At 37.6% G+C, this 20,438-nt stretch overlaps 1 protein-coding gene across 1 annotated transcript in view; it reads left to right on the top strand.

Annotated features, from left to right (window-relative positions):
* TTN (titin) overlaps nucleotides 1-20,438 on the top strand; it is a 269,983-nt gene that overhangs the window by 91,796 nt on the left and 157,749 nt on the right. The window contains exons 87-115 of the mRNA XM_032407124.1: nucleotides 25-306; nucleotides 547-825; nucleotides 1,261-1,542; nucleotides 1,664-1,942; nucleotides 2,462-2,749; nucleotides 2,859-3,137; nucleotides 3,252-3,530; nucleotides 3,619-3,897; nucleotides 4,482-4,769; nucleotides 4,906-5,193; nucleotides 5,662-5,952; nucleotides 7,959-8,246; nucleotides 8,831-8,923; nucleotides 9,049-9,334; nucleotides 10,147-10,330; nucleotides 10,534-10,623; nucleotides 10,720-10,987; nucleotides 11,100-11,360; nucleotides 13,019-13,228; nucleotides 13,438-13,515; nucleotides 13,617-13,643; nucleotides 14,072-14,131; nucleotides 14,429-14,512; nucleotides 16,067-16,132; nucleotides 17,334-17,381; nucleotides 18,214-18,618; nucleotides 19,057-19,116; nucleotides 19,532-19,609; nucleotides 19,776-19,853. Coding sequence (XP_032263015.1) covers nucleotides 25-306; nucleotides 547-825; nucleotides 1,261-1,542; nucleotides 1,664-1,942; nucleotides 2,462-2,749; nucleotides 2,859-3,137; nucleotides 3,252-3,530; nucleotides 3,619-3,897; nucleotides 4,482-4,769; nucleotides 4,906-5,193; nucleotides 5,662-5,952; nucleotides 7,959-8,246; nucleotides 8,831-8,923; nucleotides 9,049-9,334; nucleotides 10,147-10,330; nucleotides 10,534-10,623; nucleotides 10,720-10,987; nucleotides 11,100-11,360; nucleotides 13,019-13,228; nucleotides 13,438-13,515; nucleotides 13,617-13,643; nucleotides 14,072-14,131; nucleotides 14,429-14,512; nucleotides 16,067-16,132; nucleotides 17,334-17,381; nucleotides 18,214-18,618; nucleotides 19,057-19,116; nucleotides 19,532-19,609; nucleotides 19,776-19,853 — 5,778 coding nt within the window. The remainder of the gene's footprint in view (nucleotides 1-24; nucleotides 307-546; nucleotides 826-1,260; nucleotides 1,543-1,663; nucleotides 1,943-2,461; nucleotides 2,750-2,858; nucleotides 3,138-3,251; nucleotides 3,531-3,618; nucleotides 3,898-4,481; nucleotides 4,770-4,905; nucleotides 5,194-5,661; nucleotides 5,953-7,958; nucleotides 8,247-8,830; nucleotides 8,924-9,048; nucleotides 9,335-10,146; nucleotides 10,331-10,533; nucleotides 10,624-10,719; nucleotides 10,988-11,099; nucleotides 11,361-13,018; nucleotides 13,229-13,437; nucleotides 13,516-13,616; nucleotides 13,644-14,071; nucleotides 14,132-14,428; nucleotides 14,513-16,066; nucleotides 16,133-17,333; nucleotides 17,382-18,213; nucleotides 18,619-19,056; nucleotides 19,117-19,531; nucleotides 19,610-19,775; nucleotides 19,854-20,438) is intronic.

Genomic DNA, 20,438 nt, shown 5'->3' on the forward strand with positions numbered 1-20,438 from the left:
GTGTTTTCCCTCTTGGTTCCATAGAACCACCCAGGTTCATTAAGAAGCTAGAACCTTCAAGAATTGTGAAACAGGATGAACACACAAGATATGAATGTAAAATAGGAGGGTCTCCAGAAATCAAAGTTTTATGGTACAAAGACGAGACTGAAATTCAAGAGAGCAGTAAATTCAGAATGTCATTTCTCGACTCGGTGGCAGTGTTGGAAATGCACAACCTCAGTGTCGAGGACAGCGGAGACTACACGTGTGAGGCCCGCAATGCGGCGGGCAGTGCAAGCAGCAGCACTTCCTTAAAAGTTAAAGGTCAGATCTTACTCTTCCTCTGTGTTTTTCACATTGGACTCCTCTCTAGCTGTCCTCTCAGGTCCCTGTTTGACTCTCCAGCAATGTCTTAAAATTTTTGAAGGATACGATCAAAAATTGAAAGTGATGTTTTCTCTCTCTGTGACGGAATGGAAAACTGATTCTTACTTGAAACTATATGCTTACAGAATACATCCTGATTTTCCTTTCTTTTCTAACTCAATTACCTTCCAATTGTAGAACCACCCGTTTTCCGCAAAAAGCCTCATCCCATTGAGACGCTGAAAGGAGCTGATGTTCATCTTGAATGTGAGCTTCAGGGTACTCCCCCATTTCAAGTTTCTTGGCATAAAGATAAGAGAGAACTTAGAAGTGGCAAGAAGTACAAGATCATGTCTGAGAACTTCTTGACGAGTATTCACATCCTGAATGTCGATGCTACAGACATGGGGGAATACCAGTGCAAAGCCACCAACGATGTGGGGAGTGACACTTGTGTTGGTTCTATCACACTGAAAGGTTAGAGCAGCCTCATTCTTTTCTGTCTGCCATTCCCCTTCTAATTTTCTTCCCTCTAATTTTAACGTTCTGTTGGCTTCTTAGTGATTGCCCAGTCCTTTATCACTAGCTGTGTCTTCTACTTTCCCTTTTTTCTCTTCCAAATCCTTTGATGTTTAGTGTGCATCCCACATCTGAATCCTACCAAATATCATTTTAGACAGTTTTTCCAATGGATTTCATTGAACTCAGAAAGTTGGAGAGGACGAGACATTTGATTCTTTTGGCTTAATATAAACTCTAATATGTCCCTGCTCCCACTCAACAAAAATACCTCTTATTTAAGAAATGGAAACAACATATGATCACTAGTGGAAGTCCTAGCATTGCATGGCTTGAGGGAGGTGTACTGCTATAGCCCCACACGTTTTAAACGATTTGTCTCTTTTTCATCAGCACCACCAAGATTTGTGAAGAAGCTCAGTGACGTTTCTACCATCATTGGTGAAGAAGTTCAGCTGCAGACTACTATCGAAGGCGCTGAGCCAATATCAGTGGTGTGGTTCAAAGATAAAGGGGAGATTGTTAGAGAAAGTGACAACATATGGGTTTCTTATTCAGAAAACATTGCAACCCTACAGTTTGCAAGGACAGAAATAGCCAATGCTGGGAAGTATACCTGTCAGATCAAAAATGATGCTGGAATGCAAGAGTGCTCTGCCACACTCGCCGTCCTCGGTTAGTACGAGTAGGATAGAACATTACCATGAGTACAAAGTACACACTTACTAGTATCTGTGTTTTCTTTAGCGTTTCAGTCTGAATGTAAATTTTGAATGTAATTTCTGTCTCGTTCCAGAGCCTGCAGCGATCGTGGAAAAGCCAGAATCCATAAGAGTTACCGCAGGAGATACCTGTACCTTGGAGTGCGCAGTCACAGGCACACCCGAACTCAGCACCAAGTGGTGTAAGGATGGAAAAGAACTGACAAGTGACAGCAAATACAAAATAAGCTTCTTCAACAAAGTATCTGGCCTTAAGATCATCAATGTGGCACCTGGTGACAGTGGCATGTACAGTTTCGAGGTGCAAAACCCTGTGGGCAAAGACACCTGTACAGCGTCAGTTCAAGTTTCAGGTTGGTTGGTGGGGCTTTTATTTCGGTGGTATCGTAATGTAGTTCCTGATTTACATATATGTGTTTGGGACGCTCCATCGTCTTCAGCGGGACGTGAGTCTGACCTCCTCTGCATCGGCAAAATCAGAGGTTACATCCGCGTAGAGTTGGAAGAAAACCAATTCCAAAGTTAGATCCCTTTCTCATGGAGAAATTTCCACAATTCAGAGCGGTAGGAGTAAAACTTAACCCCTGGAGAAGGATAAAGTTGTCTTTAACTATCACTTATGCTGGAATAATTCACCGTGTAATGGTTCACAGTGATGAGAGTCCAAAACCCCTCCCACATCAGCTAGCACATCTTGCCCATTGATTCTCAAGGCTTTCAACCGTGTGAACCCAGAGGGAATTCTTCGATACCCTGGCAAGAAAGCCTAGTGGATCTAGGGATATTCCATCAAAAAGACAATAATTCTCTTTTCAAATCATTTTATAACTGATGTCCCTTGTTTGTTTGATTTTTTTTTTTATCACATTCAGACCGAATTGTTCCTCCTTCATTCACGAGAAAATTGAAAGAGACGAATGGTCTGTCTGGTTCCTCAGTTGTCATGGAGTGCAAAGTCTCTGGGTCACCGCCAATCTCTGTCTCCTGGTTCCATGAAGGGAATGAGATCAGCAGTGGAAGGAAATACCAGACCACCCTGACAGATAACACTTGTGCTTTAACTGTGAACATGCTAGAAGAATCAGATGCCGGTGACTACACATGTGTAGCTACTAACATGGCCGGTTCTGATGAATGCAGTGCTCCTTTGACTGTGAGAGGTCAGTTAAAACGACAGGAAACTAGAACTGCATTTCATAACGTATTAAGCATGTTTATCATCAAAATTCAAAAATATTAAATTGCTCTTGGTATGTGATTTTTGTTTAGAGCCACCATCCTTTGTTCAGAAACCTGAGGCCATGGATGTGTTAACGGGAGCCAATGTAACTTTCACAAGCATCGTAAAAGGAACGCCTCCTCTCAGCGTCAGCTGGTTCAAGGGTAGCAGTGAACTGGTACCAGGGGACAGGTGTAATGTATCTCTGGAGCATTCTGTCGCTGAGCTGGAGTTGTTTGATGTAGAGACAACACAGAGTGGAGAATATACCTGCATAGTTAGTAATGAAGCTGGCAGAGTTTCTTGTACGACACATCTCTATGTAAAAGGTTTGTTTGACTGCTAGTTCGCATTTTTACAACTGACGTACGTGAAGTAACAGCTGTGTCTATATCTGAATGTATGTGTGTTTGATTTCATATTTTCCCATTTGCTTACTACAGCCCCAGCCAAATTTGTGAAAAGGCTCAATGACTACAGCATAGAGAAAGGAAAACCCCTGATTCTAGAGGGCACGTACACTGGAACTCCTCCCATTTCAGTTACATGGAAGAAAAATGGCGTAAATATAACTCCTTCTCAGAGGTGTAATATAACCACAACTGAAAAATCTGCAATCCTGGAAATTCCAAGTAGCACCGTGGAGGATGCAGGACAGTACAACTGCTACATTGAAAATGCTTCTGGAAAAGATTCCTGTTCGGCACAAATACTGATACTAGGTTTGTTACAATCCCGCCTTCATAGCATCATATGTGAATAATCATTCTGGCGTGTCTCTTCGTGACTAATTATCTCTCTTGCCTGCAGAACCACCATATTTTGTCAAGCAGTTGGAGCCTGTTAAGGTCACCGTTGGAGATTCTGCCTCTTTACAATGTCAAATTGCTGGGACGCCTGAAATTGGGGTGTCTTGGTACAAAGGAGATACAAAATTAAGACCTACTGCCACCTGCAAAATGCATTTTAAGAACAATGTCGCTACACTGGTTTTCAACCAGGTTGATAGTAATGACAGTGGAGAATATATCTGCAGAGCTGAAAACAGCGTGGGAGAAGTTTCTTCATCAACGTTCCTTACTGTCCAAGGTGATTGCAATGTTTTAAAAGTGAATGGATTTGTGTTTCTTTTGAACACGATTTAAAATATCTGGCAAAGGTCTTCTTTTTAAGAAAATCTTGCCCAAGGCAAAATGTTCTGCTTAAGAAATTCTGTCTACGGTTAGTGGCTCATCCTTTTCTGTAGCTGGGAGAGATAAGAGAACTAAATCTTCATTTGGAAGGAACAGAACAATCACTTGTGTCTATCATTAAATCTTTCAGAAAAATGAGTAACCATATTTTAAAAATTTCACTTCATGAGTGTCCCACAAGGCAGTCTTAAAAAGTGGGAGAATCTGCTGCGTGCCTGGAGATGAACCTTAAACCAATCAATTACTCTTTGGGCTTACATATTTTTGTACCTAGTATGCATTAGGGTGACCACAGAGTGAAAATTTTGCCCTGAAAGTTTGTAAGTTCTTCTTTGTGTCCAAGTTAATTCAAGAGCTGTTAGTACCTCCTAATATTTTTATAGACATACTATTATCTATACAGCAATCACTGTGAGAAGGATATTCAGCAAATTAAAAATATATCTGGGAGTACTCATTATTTTAATTCTGTTCCCACAGAGCAAAAACTGCCACCATCATTTTCTCGGCAGTTGCGAGATGTTCAAGAAACGGTCGGACTGCCGGTTGTGTTTGAATGTACCATACGTGGATCAGAACCTATCTCAGTGTCTTGGTATAAAGATGACAAGCCGTTGAAAGATGGCCCAAATGTACAAACATCGTTTTTAGATAACGTGGCCACTCTCAACATCTTTAAAACAGACCGGAGCCTTGCGGGCCAGTATTCTTGCACAGCTACGAACCCTGTAGGGTCTGCTTCCTCCAGTGCCAGGCTCATTCTCACAGGTTTGTGGCTGCTTCAACTTCTTTCTGTTTCTGTAATTAAAATTTCGATCCTCAAAATTAAGGAGAAAACACCACTGTTTCTGTAGAGTGGGATGGCTATGGAGCCTGAAACTGTGTCCTTCTGCTCTGCTTTTAGAGGGGAAGAATCCACCCTTCTTTGACATCCCCGTCACCCCTGTGGATGCTGTGGTTGGGGACAGTGCTGACTTTGAGTGCCACGTTACTGGGACGCAACCAATAAAGGTCGCCTGGGCCAAAGACAACAGAGAGATACGAAGTGGCGGAAACTACCAGATTAGTTACCTGGAAAACACTGCCCACCTGACAATTCTGAAAGTAGACAAGGGAGACTCTGGGCAATATAGCTGCTATGCTGTGAATGAAGTGGGAAAGGACTCGTGCACAGCTCAACTTAATATAAAAGGTATTGTTTATTTTGCATAATCGCTTCCTGTTCTTTCCCAAGGGTGCAGTTTCTATTAGGGCAGTGAAATTTAGGACAGTTTTAAACAAATGACAAAAATGTTGAAGAAGAAATAAGTTTCTCTAGAGAAAAAGTGATCTTTTTAAATCCATATTTTTCTAAAACTGTATATATCCTACATAACCCTAAGACCACCCTCTTCTTCTTTTATTTTTTACAAGTACGTGGTTCTGTAAATGGCCATAAGTTATTTTTATCATTTATCCCATAAATCAGAGAACAGTTTAGAATAAGCTTGTGGAATGAGGCAGAAATGTTTAGAAACGTACGCTGATTCACTGTATTTAGTTAGTCAGCATTAACTTTTTTTTTTAACTTTTAACGTACAATAGGACTTTTTCTTGAAAAGCCTCCTATCAGTAACGTGCTTCTGGCTTCCTTTTCATATATCCTTGCAATTTCTTGCAGAGCGGCTCATCCCACCAAGTTTCACTAAAAAGCTCTCGGAGACTGTTGAGGAAACGGAAGGGAATTCTTTCAGGCTCGAGGGCCGTGTTGCCGGTTCCCAGCCTATATCGGTTGCATGGTACAAGAATAATATAGAGATACATCCAACTTCTAACTGTGAGATTATATTCAAGAACAACACGCTCCTGCTGCATGTCAAGAAGGCGGGCAAGGGCGATGCTGGTTTGTACACATGCAAAGTGTCAAACGATGCAGGCTCTGCTCTGTGTACATCTTCAATTGTCATCAAAGGTGAGTCAACTTCGCTGCCCCCAGCCTCCTCCAGTGTTCTTATTGCCTATTAGCTAGGCCTGTGCATTTCTTCTGACATGTGCATTTCTTCTTTAACTCTGTTGGCCAAGTAAGTTCTAGCAGATACACAGTTGACTCTTGAACAACTGGGAGGCTAGGATCACCGACCAATCCCCGTGTAACTTTTGACTCTTCCAAAACTTTACTAATAGCATCCTGTTGACTGGAGGCCTTACCAATAACACAAACAGTTGATTATATATTCTTACAATACAGTGAGCTAGAGAAAAGAACACATCCGTATATAAGTGGACCCGCACCATTCAAACCCATGTTGTTTAAGGGCTAACAGTAAATATACATGATGTCATTGGCTTCCCATAATTCCATATATATTTACTTGAAATACATACTATTTGTAATTTATTTACATGGCCAGCAAAGTAGGTGTTATATAATAAATGGACTAAAATCTTAGCATGTGAATCATATCCCAAAATTCTCTCAGGCAGTTAGAAATCTAAGTCTACTTGGAAATTCATGCCTCAGTAATATATAAATTTTTATGAAGCACGTTTATTTTGAAAAATTCTTAAATCTTCATCATGGAAAACTGCATTAGTTTTGCTTCTTAGAAGTTATGTCACATTCTGAAACATTCTCTTTTCTATTTCTAAAGGATTATTGTTTGACATACATTGCCCAAAGCTTTTAGCCTGTAAATGAATATTAATCCCAGACAAAAGAGTAAAATTTGCTCAAAAGGAAAAAAAAAGATGAGAGGAAATATGCTGCATATTATTATAGAAGATGTATTTACATATATAGTCCTAGCTTGAGGGAAAGAAATAGACTGTATCTTCTAAGGAGATCCTTTTTTTCTGATCCTCTGACCATAAAATGGCTTCATCCAGATGATTATGATGCAGATTCATCAAAATCACTTTACAAGCCAATTTTCTTGGAGCAGCTTGGGGTTTGATTACCAACTCTGATGTGATACAGTTGGCCATTTCAGGGCTCATGCATAGATAATAGGTTAATACCACGAATGGGCTGGTATCATTGAGTTGTCTTAACTTAAAAGACACTCATTTTATAGAATTTAAGTGCATTTAGTTTTAAAATATGTTTAATAAAACAAAAAATGTATCCTTAGCAGTGGCTTATATTCATTATTTACATCCCTGGTGGTTCTGCCATTGAGTAGATAAGTACTTTGTATCACATTCTGAAGCTATTTCTTTGTAGAATTAAAAAAAAAAAAAAAGACATCACAAATTTTAATCATTACAATCATGGATATTGCCTTATGTTTATATCTAGTTCTCAGAACCATTGAATAAAACCATTACATAATACTGAGTTGTACACGGCCTTCCTACCATGTTACCTGTATATTCTTCATTGGTTTTCAGTTGAACACTGAGCTTCAACTGCTGTTTCCTTTGGGCAAAGATTAGTTTTTAAATGCTACTATAGCCGCATTTCATAGCTAAAGATGAATATCAGAGAAAATCACGTATTATGATGTGGGCTCACAGATTACTCAAATGTTGGCTTTCTTTCCCAGAGGGCAGCAAGAACTGCTGCTCTAGATGAGCAGAATTCCCCAGGAGGCCCTTCTTTCTTAGGGCACAGCAAAAATGCAGCTATCTGCAGGTGCGAGAGAATCAACAGTGTGCTGTATGGCACAGAGGTTTATAGGAACTGCCAGTTGCCGTGTTTGCAGTGCTCAATCAGGACATAGAGGCTTGCGTGATTTTTGGTCAACACAGCATCCGTTCTTTGCTTGTTTTTCAACCTTTATCTTTAAAAACTCCAACAAATGTAACTGTTGTCTTCAGAGAGGAATCAGCCTTGATTCAGTTACTGATTCCGTTCTACTATAACAACTGGTACTACCGGCATGACCCGTTAGAGGCAAAACTGGCTTCTTTTCTGGAATTTCAAACTTTTTTGCCTTTATGTCCCTTTTAAGCTTAAAACCATCTTTGTACTTCCAGAACCTAAGAAGCCACCTGGGTTTGACCAGCACCTTACTCCAGTAACAGCAAGTGAAGGAGAATTTGTGCAGCTCAGCTGCCACGTGCAGGGATCAGAACCGATCAAGATCCAGTGGTTGAAGGCTGGGAGGGAAGTAAAGCCCTCAGATAGGTGTAGCTTCAGCTTTGCTGGCGGGACCGCCGTGCTGGAACTGAAGGACGTGGCTAAAGCAGATTCGGGAGATTATGTGTGCAAAGCTTCAAATGTGGCTGGAAGTGACACTTCAAAATCCAAAGTGACCATCAAAGGTACAGACACCTCAGTAGTAGTGTTCCAATTAAGCCAATGACCAGTCCCATTTATTTGCGTATTACAACTTAAATAAGAATGGAATTCAATTTCTAGAAACATCAATTATTGCTCATTTGCAATTTATAGCCTCCTTGTTATAACTGAAGTATTAGATAATCCAATGGAAATAATTTTGATACAAATTGTCTGACATTACCCCAAGTTCACCAACCTATTTCTTGTACCTCTTTCCACCATATGCAAGAAGGTGTAACTAAGTTCCAAAAATGATGCTCTGATAATGTGACGTGAGGGAATCTGATGTCATAGTCCTGGAGGAATTCTATCGAATAAAGCCAAGTCTAGAAATATAAAATTGGACACTGCTATTATGATTGTAGTTCAACCTGCATGTGAAAGCTGCCACTAGTTATAAATGTCTATGAAACTGCTTTATCTTCCGTAGTCCACTCTCGTACATAGTGAGTCCTAGAGTGAATGATGTCTTTGACACTGCCAAATTCCTAAAGCTCATTTTACAGAGGAATTATTCCGATTTTAAGGTAACTGTGACAACAAAACATGTAAATGTGTCTTTCAGACAAACCAGCCGCAGTCCCAGCAGCTAAGAAAGCGGCAGTTGATGGGAAACTCTTCTTCGTGTCAGAACCTCAGAGTATCAGAGTCGTAGAAAGTAAGTACTTTGTGAACCAGTATGTCTTCATCTACCTTGTACAATTTTACTGCCAATTTAATTTTGGAAGAACTGATTTGGGAAAATTAGATTTTTTTAATTCATTTGCTTTCATTCTTCCTTAGAAACCACCGCAACATTCATTGCAAAAGTTGGAGGCGATCCAATCCCAAATGTTAAATGGACAAAAGGGAAATGGAGGCAACTGAACCAGGGCGGTCGCATTCTTATCCACCAGAAAGGCGACGAAGCAAAGCTGGAGATTAGGGACACCACAAAAACCGATTCTGGATTGTATCGGTGTGTCGCATTTAATAAACACGGCGAAATTGAAAGTAACATTAACCTACAGGTGGATGAAAGGAAGAAACAGGAGAAGATTGAAGGAGATCTGAGAGCAATGCTGAAAAAGTAAGTTCAATTAAAAAAAAAAAAAAAACCACGCATGGTCATTTTCCATTCACAAAAGAGATCTCTCAAGGGGCATGGGCCATCCCCTCCAAGATTCTGATGGTAAATGAACATAAGCACACAGACATTCTCACAAAAGCATATAAGCAAATACCCAATATTTGGGCATAGGTTAGCAGTTCATGAAGATCAGTTTCTGAATGATCATAAGAAAGTTTTGAGAAGGAAGTGAATTTTTATTAAAATTTTAGACAAAGGAAATGGCCAATGGAGAACTTTGTATCTGTCTCAATATGAAATTTTTGTTTCTATGTAGTATTTCTCATGTTCTGAATTCTTTTCTAGATCAACACTTGAAACATTTCCATAATTACCAATACTTTCAACACAAATTATGTTTCAACATAGTCAATTATTAATCAACATTTGCTTTCCACACATCTTTCCCATGACATATGATATTTATCCCTTATTAATGCTTTCCATTGCTGTTACTGCTTTTCCTTTTAATTATTTCATTAGACTCTTTGGTAGTAAAATTTACAAATATATATTCTTTCTTAAAGTCATTGATTACATTTCGGTACCTTGTTACAATGGTCCAATCTTAATCTACTTCATCACCAAACCCACATTTTTTTTTTTTTATTGTGAACACGGTAAAACTGTCATTTCTTGAACAAAGGACATAGCACTATGCCTTTGTGAGGGGAACAAAAAACCTTAATGGTACTTATGATCTTTAAATGATGATAGGCAATTCAAAATAAGTAGAAGACAGGTGATTTATGTTTATTTCTGATTTCATTTAGGACTCCAGTCTTAAAGAGAGGATCTGGAGAAGAAGAAGAAATCGATATCATGGAACTTCTCAAAAATGTTGATCCTAAAGAATATGAAAAATATGCTCGCATGTATGGAATCACTGACTTCCGAGGTCTTCTTCAAGCATTTGAACTGCTAAAGCAAAGTCAAGAAGAAGAGACACATAGATTGGTATGATCTTTTGTGTATAGCATCATCTTAAAAATTTACATTTGAAACATCTAATATATATCCATTGAATTTCCAGAACCCTACAGCTATATGAGATCATTTAATGTAACCTAAGCAGCATCAGTAATGGAAGATGAATATAATCCTGCATCCTCTAATTCAATTTTTTTCCATATGTAATACTTCTACTTTTTCCTCCTTAGGAAATTGAGGAAATAGAGAAGTCAGAGAAGGATGAAAAGGAATTTGAGGAACTTGTATCATTTATTCAGCAAAGGCTATCACAGACAGAGGTAAAATGAATCATGAAGATAATACAGTGAACAGATTGTTATTGGGAATTATGAGAGAAGGAGTGACTAATGTGTGTTAATTCTTTATTCTCCTAGCCTGTCACTCTGATCAAGGACATTGAGAATCAGACAGTTTTGAAAGATGATGATGCTGTGTTTGAAATTGACATTAAGATTAATTATCCAGAAATCAAGCTTTCATGGTACAAAGGGACTGAAAAACTGGAACCCAGTGATAAATTTGAAATAAGTATCGATGGTGATCGGCATACACTCAGAGTCAAAAACTGTCAACTTAAAGATCAGGGCAATTATAGATTGGTGTGTGGTCCACACATCGCTAGTGCTAAACTAACTGTAATCGGTAAGTAAAAAGCATTTTATTAAAAAAAACAAACAAGCTTGTGAGATTCACTTACTATTGAGCACATCTGCATGTGATATCAAACGAAATGTTTTCTGGGTCGTACCTGCAGAGCCTGCTTGGGAACGGCATCTTCAGGATGTTACTTTGAAAGAAGGCCAGACTTGCACCATGACGTGCCAGTTTTCCGTGCCAAACGTAAAATCTGAATGGTTCAGAAATGGCAGAATCCTTAAGCCCCAAGGTAGACATAAGACAGAAGTGGAACACAAAGTCCATAAGCTGACCATTGCAGATGTTCGAGCAGAAGACCAGGGACAGTACACCTGCAAATATGAAGACCTTGAAACTTCAGCAGAGCTCAGAATTGAAGGTGGGTGAACGGCCACAGCTGGGGTTATTAGTGCACAGGTCAGTGGCAGACGTGGTGCAGGACCCCTCCTGCGGCCGCCCTGCCGTTACGCATATTCCAAAGTGGTCGTGTGTTCTCCTTTCCCAGCACACACTCACAGCATTCATTCACATCTCAAGATGCACACGAAATCAAAAGGGAAATGTTCACACAAGTACTGGATCTTTTGCATGGGTTTTTTTGACCAAAGGCAGATGTCAATCCAAACGAAGACATGACTGTCTAACAATTATTTAAATTCTATAATTCTGCTAAATTCAATCATTCTTTATAATTTTACTAAACTGCATAATTCTCACATCTATGATTCTCATTCTAAGACAGAGATCTTGGAAATGACCAGATTTCATAGCTATAGCTAAAAGATCTTGGCTAACTCTAATAGATCTAAAAAAAAATCTATTTTGTTTATAGAAATTAATTTGAATCTACTTGTCTGAAACGTACTAGATAAAATTAACAACAGATGTCATGTGTGATTAGCAGCTATTTTTCAAAAATAACTATTTTATGTGAGGATTGTATTCCAACCTTCTAAATCTCTGAAATAAAAGGAAATCTCGGGATTTAGGAGCAATAATATTTATCTCCTAATCTTTTGATCATATGCACTGTCTGAAGATACCCTTGGGCTGTAGCGAGCAACATTTTAGCTGTAATGATGGCATCTAGTTCCAGTGGGTGCCCATTTATAGTTGTTGAAATAAAACTATAAGACTTAGATACACAAACATTTCAACTTCTCTGACTTGCTTTAAGTGGATATCAATGCCTGGTTGTATTTTAAGGTTCAAAAATTTTTAGTAGGTTTCCATATAAAGGATCCAGTTGAAACCACTTCTCATTTTTTAAATAATTGCATTCTTATATGATCCTTCAAAAAATAAAAGGCTCGCCAGAGTACTTATGATGTCTCAGATGTTCTCGATATTGTTATACATTGAATTCCAGACTTCTAGACAAAATCCTGCAAAAGGGCCTTCTACTGCAGCCCATTCTCCTACTAAATACCCCTGCCATTCATTCCCAGGGGCACAGGGGGCATGACCCCTTTGTGCATGGCCACAGGTGTTTACAAAGCACGTTTCAGAACTCTTAAAAATGAACCATCTGAAATTTAGAAGTTCAGACTTCCTCTTGAGTTTAAAATTATTTCACAAGGAAAGTTATAACATAGTAGATAATAAACAATTCTAGGTCCTGAATAGCAAAATTCTTTTACAGAAGAAAGAATTTAAAAGTGGAATAAGTTACAGAGTAAAATTAAGTTTATGTTCCCTTTATTTTGAACCCCCAATTTCACTAACATTTTTAAAGTTTAATTTGACTTTAGGGTCATAAGCCCCTTTGACTATTGCCTTTGTGCAAATATTTTAAGGGCTCCCAGGGATTTCTTTACACTTTCCTACATTGGTTCTGAAGAAATACACTTAAGTATTGGGATGATTTCTTGTTACTGATGCATAAAAGAGCACTTTCTTTTTGTTTTATATTTTCAGCCTTTGTTATTTTTCTAATTGGATACATAGGTTGAGGCTTTAAATACCTGAGGGGAAAGCACAGTGAAAAGCCTTCCTCCCTATACAATCTAACTTTGAATCTTCTTTGTACTTAAACAGCTGAACCAATTCAGTTTACGAGACGCATACAGAACATTGTGGTGAGTGAGCATCAGTCTGCCACCTTTGAATGCGAAGTGTCCTTTGATGATGCTATTGTAACATGGTACAAAGGACCAACAGAACTAACCGAGAGCCAGAAGTACAACTTTAGGAATGATGGTCGCTGCCATTATATGACCATTCACAATGTGACCCCAGATGATGAAGGTAATTTAGTTGACGGCATCCCCGTGAATATATAATTTAAATCTTGTCTGTTTTATATATTCTACCCTAGCTTACACTTACACTCTGTAATTCTATATAGAATACTTTTTTTTTGGAAAGAGAAGGATAAATAAATCCATACTGTATTTAAATAAAGAAGTGTTATTTATAAATGTATCAGAAAACAAAAGTTTGATGATTCTTCTTAGGTGTCTATTCAGTAATTGCTCGACTGGAACCGAGAGGTGAAGCAAGAAGCACAGCAGAGCTGTACTTAACAACCAAAGGTCAGAAAACACCCCATTTAAGCCACATTGCAATCCCTGAAACAAACAATCCCGCCCAGACGACTCTAAATACAAAAATGTCATTTTTTTTTCTTTTGCAGAAATCAAGCTTGAGATGAAGCCTCCTGGTAAGTTTTAAAAAACAAAACAAAACAAAGCCTTGCTCAAATATATTCAGTAGAATTTTGTAAATGACAGAAGCCAAACTGAAATGTCTAAAAATATGATTTAGGTTTTTCAGTAAGATATTATTTGGCAAAATAATTTTCAGGAAATAATATAAATGTTAGGCTTTGGGAGCTTGGGAAATTAGAGATAATAAGGTCTCATTCAGCTGATATCTAGGATATTGCCAAAACTATGTGGCCATAGAACAGAACCAATTTTCACAGGGAATAAACATGCCTATGTGGTTGCATACAAAAGAATCCTAATTATCTCCATGTCTATGTGTTAGATTCTGTTGTTGGAAATGCCTGACAAACACATCTTAGTTGTCTAATAAATATCTGTGGTTTCAGTCCCTCTATGCTTACCCTTAATTGTTCCTTTCCAGATATTCCTGACTCCAGAGTTCCAATCCCAACCATGCCTATCAGAGCAGTACCTCCAGAAGGTAAGACCCAGCACAACACCTGCGCTTGCAGCAACAATATTCTATATATACCACAAGGAAATTAGTGATGCCAAACCACAGTAGAGAGCCAGAGCACAGCCTTGCATGTCATATTCTTCACTGTGTAATTAAAAATCAAAGCAAGAGAGTAGTAACAATTATATATGCTATTTTTATTTGCTCTGATTGATGAATTGGTACTATAACACCTTTGATTACTGAAAGGAATGCGTAAGACTTTTCATTATACTTCACACAAAGAAACCAAACCATGATGATGGCATTTCTTTTCTTCAGAAATCCCTCCTATGGTTGTTCCTCCTATTCCTCTGTTGCTACCATCACCTGAAGAAAAGAAACCACCAGCAAAACGCATTGAAGGTATTTTCTGTTATCTACCTAGATGTCAAAATACATAATCAACTATCGCAGACCTGGAAAATGTTGTCTAATGCAACATATTGGCCCTCTAGTGGCCAATAGGTTGAATTGCCTTTCAAAATGTAAATTACTTGCTCTAAATGTGCAAGACATGTGATTAAAACTCTGAAAATCAGACAAACCAAATGCAATGCTTAATGTTAAAATATTTTATCTTAATGTAACCACTGAAACATTAATGGCAAATCTATTTCACGTTTCATACTTTATATATTTTAACTATATGTAACTATATAACAATAAAATAATTAACTTCTAATGAAGCTTCTGGAAATAAACCATACTAGTGTATAGTCATGTTGCAAGTTACAGTGTTTTCTTCTCAATTACAAAGTTAACACCTTTTTAAAAATTGCTATTTTGTTACAAAAATGTGATTTAGAATATCTTTGATATATTTGATTTTTTTTTCTTATCTAAGGAATGAGTTCACCAATAAGGAGCTCTTGAGTGTGTCAAGGAATTTCCCTTTTCAAATATTTCAATAGATGAATTATACTATTTGTCCCCCAAGCTGCTCAACTAAATCAGTCAACAGACAACCTGGGACTTTCTAGAGTTCTGGGTAGTTGAGAATTGCTGTCAGAATTCTCCTTGCATTGGGAAAAAATTCTGCATGTCAAAGTCAGATTTTTCCATTGCAGTTTCCAGGGTTTGGCATGCTAGTATCCCAGTATCTGCTACCATTGGTGTCAAGAGCTTGAGCTACTTTTCAGCCAGCCTCAGGGAAAATTCAATGAAAAAACAAAAAACAAAACAAAAAGCCTTCCAGTTTTGTGACTAATACATCTCAATAATAAAAGCATTTTTATAATTTATATGAATAGTTAAATATATTTCATCCACTTTTGATAGAGAAGAACGAGAATCAAAAATCATATTTGTTGTCAGAAATAATAATTACCTTAATGAATGATTTAGTCTTTGAGCACTACTGTCAACATGGCTAAGTTTAACTACCCACTGGGAAACTTGGGAAATTAAATCTTATTTTAAAAATTAAATTTAAAAAATTAAATTATTCATGAATATTAAGAGCCACAATTCAAGTTATAAGTAGGGGCCATGATCAAGGTATAATGTCAGCAACAACAAAGAAAATTTCCACAATATCATAGATAGGACTTTTAATTTTACTAATTCACTTGTTATTCTTCATCCTGACAAATTTAAAGTGTTCTTATCTAAGTGAAACTAAGTGAAAATGTGTACCTTTTCTATTTGTGGTATCACTTAGGTTCATGTTCTGCATGTTTTGAAAACTGTAGGCAGGCATAAAATCAGTGAAGATGTAGAATCACCCTACATACTCTATCTCCATCCAAAAAACATGTTCCACGTGCTAGCGCAAGACCTTTCTGAAACAGGTATCTTGCAATAATGTTGCAAGAGTCTCGTTACCATCAAAACATATGAAAAAATAAAGTATTTCAAGAAACCTCTTCGTTTCCTGAAAACATTTTACTTGTTTATTTCTGACATCTTATTTTTTAGTGACCAAAAAAGCTGTGAAGAAAGATACCAAAAAAGTTGTTGCGAAGCCCAAAGAAGAACCTAAAGGTATTATCATTAATTAATGAAAACTGAGTCTTACTGTTTTTCTCCTGGTTAACAATTTTAAACCCCAAATAGTGGAAGGAGGAGGAAGGTAAGAGTTTGAACTCCCAAAGTGGAGCCTCTCCCTTCACTCACTCTCACCCTCTTCTAGAACTCAGCCCTCACTTTCTCTTTGTCAACTTCCACGCTTTCCTTTTTTTTCTCCCCGTCCTCCTGTGCCTGTGTCTGCCCATGGCACGCAGTGGTAACACCAGAGAGTTCTTGTTATTTCTGGAGGGCGCTGCCTACCCACCCCACAGCTGCTTTAGATCCAGTCCTACCGACTGACAGCCAAGGACCGATGCAAATATCCAGTGGCTGCTCCAGCCCAAGTCAGAACCCTTCCTGGCTCACCTAAGCTGTCAGTCCCTGCAGAAAAACAAAACACTTTTTGAAGGAGGATCAGTTCAATTACTTCCTTTTTTTTTTTTTTTTTTTTACTATATCCTGGAAGAGTTTTTTTTTTTTTAAGATTTTTTTTTTATTTATTTGCGAGAGAGAGTATGAGAGGGAGGAGGGTCAGAGGGAGAAGCAGACTCCCTGCTGAGCAGGGAGCCCGATGTGGGACTCCATCCCAGGACTCCAGGATCATGACCTGAACCGAAGGCAGTTGCTTAACCAACTGAGCCACCCAGGCACCCCATATCCTGGAGGAGTTTTAAGAGGAAGACTAGATCACTAAATTTGAGCAAATCATTTTACCTGTTTAACTAAGATCAGAGTAAGGAAGCCCTCCTGCAAGGAGGAGGATCCGGGAGCACAAGGCACCACCCCGAGATGTTTTTCTGAGTCCAAACATTATGGCAGAAGAGGGCGCTCATAAAGCATGGGTATTTCCTCCACTTTACAGTTAACCATTGAAAAAATTAAACATACATTATTTGTTAGCATTAGGCTTACTGAATAGTCTCTTCATGTCTCATGTTAATTGAAATTGTTTTAAATCAACCTAAACTAGAATCAAGGTTCAGCCTTTCCTTATTTTTGTTAATACGGCATTGCACAGCAATGCTGGTGAGCTAAATATGGAAATTATAAAAGGGGTTTGGTATACTAGCAGTAGTCACAGACTGTACAAATAACTGACAAAGGTGCACAAGATTAGTAAACATTAAATAATGCATACTCTAAAAATAAACATGTATTCTATTTTTTAAAATCCCAGAGGTTGACAAGAAACCCCAGCCTCCTACTGCCTTGATTCCAGCAAAAGGTAAGTGAAAGATATTCTTAAATATTTTTGTATCTCTGAGATTTGCATCTCTGCTTTGTATTCTTATTTTTTAAATAGAAGCCTTCTAGCTGATTGTAAAGTTATGGCATCTCCTCTGCCATGTTACAATTAGCACTAGAAAGGACGACGTCCTATTGCTCCTGGCCCCGGAAGGGAAACAGGCAGGTGTTTATGCAGCCTCAGGGCTGTGGACACAGAGAAAGTAGTGGCGAGGGTTGGAAAGGGAGGCATCCTCCTTACTGTTTCAGTTGTAGCTAAAACAGGTGCTAAGGATCACGTAAACGATGTTAGCCTCATTTTTAAAAAAAAAAAAAATTTATTATGAAAGCAACTAATTGATTTGGTGACATAATTTTAAGTATTATCTTATTAAGCTGATTATAGAGTCACATTCAACTATCAAAAGTGTCGCTTTAAAATTAGAAATGTTTCTGAAAGAATAATTGGAAACTTAAATAGAGGTTAACATTAGATGTAAATTCCATTAAATGATCAAATGGTAAAATATCCCGTGGGAGTTCTCACAGAACAATGGAAGATGTGTCCATTGGGTATTTACTGAATGCCATTCTGTTCACAGCGGAAAAATCCTCAAATGAAGAGCAAGTGCATCTCCATACTCTTTACTGTGTTCCATAGCCAACAAAAATGTAAACAGAACCAATACCCAGAAAATGTAACAAATTATCGACATCATACTGAGATCTGAGATACTGATATTGTGTGACAACATAGACTTTGGTTTATGAAGTAACGGTACGAATATAATTAATATGCTAATACTGTTTATTTGTTTGTTTGTTTATTTCAGCTCCTGAAATTATTGATGTATCCTCCAAGGCTGAAGAAGTAAAAATAACAACCATAATCAGAAAGAAAGAGGTTCACAAAGAACAAGAACCTGGGTATGAGAAGAAGCGTGCTGTTTATGAGGAGAAGAAACTTTTCATCGAATCTCTGGAGGAACCTTACGATGAACTAGAAGTAGAACCCTACACGGAGCCATTTGAAGAACCTTACTATGAAGAACCAGATGAAGACTATGAGGAGACCAAGGTAGAAGCGAAGAGGGAAGTTCACGAGGAATGGGAAGAAGACTTCGAGGAAGGCCAGGAATACTATGAAAGGGAAGAAGGTTATGACGAAGGGGAGGACGACTGGGAGGAAACTTACCAAGAGAGAGAAGTGATCCAAGTGCAGAAGGAGGTTTACGAAGGTGTGTATCGACCGGGCAACTTCTTTCCTCTTTTCCTCAGTGCGTGATGTTTTCAGGGCTATTAACCTGAGCTGCGATAGATAGGAAGGCAGTGAAATGACCATTTCGATCTTTTAAGGTTAGACCTTTTTAGAAACTTACTCTTGACGTTTCTTCAGTCACTTCCAGGTTCGACATTGTTAAGTCGAATCATGTAGTCCCATCACGAGATTCCAAGTGCTGTCTTCTAATGCAGAAATCCAGGGTTTACTTCCACTGCCTTCTTCACCTCTGCTGGATCCTGCTTCGAAATCCAGCACCAGGGATCATGTTAGCCATAAAGATCCCAAACACAATACTTTCCACAAATATATATTCTTACTTCCTTTGTAGTTAAATATAATCTACTAGAACTTACTCATTTAAGCATCCCTTCTTATTCCTCTGTTTTTGTTAAAGAATCGCACGAGAGAAAAATTCCAGCAAAAGTGCCTGAAAAGAAAGCACCGCCTCCAAAAGGTATGTAATTGGAATTATTGAACTAGATCAAAACATCCATATCATTATCATGGCTTGTTGGGCAAAGATGTGTAAGTCACCAGTCCAATCCAATAGGCACAACTTCTTCTCTAAGCTTTATTGTACCAGTGAATTTTTTTCCTAAGAATATCTAATTTACTTAATGCAAAAATTAAAAAGATGATAAAAAGATGGTTGTGATAAGTATTTTTTAAAACAACCAAAATATTTGAAGTACAGAAATTTGTACTTAAAGTTCAGAGTACCAAACTTGCTTCTTTCTTAAAAATTATATATATGTATATATGCATGTATACATATATATTTATATATAAACATACATAGATACATAGTAGAAACAGAGAATTTGAATAGAAATTCTAAAAGTACTGCAATTTCTTTAAAATGCTTGCAGTTATAAAGAAGCCAGTAGTTGAAAAAATTGAAAAGACTTCTCGAAGAATGGAGGAACAGAAAGTTCAAGTCACCAAAGGTATTATGATTTAAAACATTTCTAATACCATGTACACACGTCATCTGTTTACTGATGTATATTCCCATGTTAGTTATTTATATAATTATCTAAACTAAGGTATTTTTAAATTTTGTGCAAAGCAATATTCTTCACAATAGAAATATATTTGTACATATTTTTTAAGTACCTGAAGTTTCAAAGAAGATTGTTCCACAAAAACCTTCTCGGACTCCAGTGCAGGAAGAAGTTATTGAAGTGAAAGGTATACATCTTTGTCTTTCCGGTTACAAGTTTTAAACATTTTTATTTATGTCTACGTATATGTGTACATATATTACTAAACAATTCACAAATCTGAAACTACCAAAATATATTCTTCTACAGTATATATCTTATGTTGAGTTGCACATGTGTATAATTTAAGGAAATAATAACATTCCCTTTGTTTCTAGTTCTGCTTTAAAATTACATATTTTTTTTAATTTAAGGAAGGTTTTGCTTAATAAATAGTCTTCTAACTTTACTATGCAAGGCATTCCATTGCACATAATATTCCCTATCCTCTCGTTTATATGCATAAACCCTAATGGATTTGGAAAAGCACCACATTACGTGTGAAGAAGTTGTGTCTATTTGATTCCCATATAACAATGTTTGATAAAGGCTGCATGGGTCGTTTGTCCCCATATATCAGAACATGGTTTGTATTCTTGTCAATACTGAATTTATTCTCAAGCTACTCATACTAACTCACTCATTCTGTGTCTAAAGACTTACATGTAGTGTGCAATCTATGTATTTGATCAGCTATCTTGTCCTAGAAAAAGAAATACTAAATGTGAAATAT

The sequence above is a fragment of the Phoca vitulina genome, unplaced genomic scaffold (genome assembly GCF_004348235.1).
Source record: "Phoca vitulina isolate PV1807 unplaced genomic scaffold, GSC_HSeal_1.0 scaffold1, whole genome shotgun sequence".
NCBI lineage: Eukaryota > Metazoa > Chordata > Mammalia > Carnivora > Phocidae > Phoca > Phoca vitulina.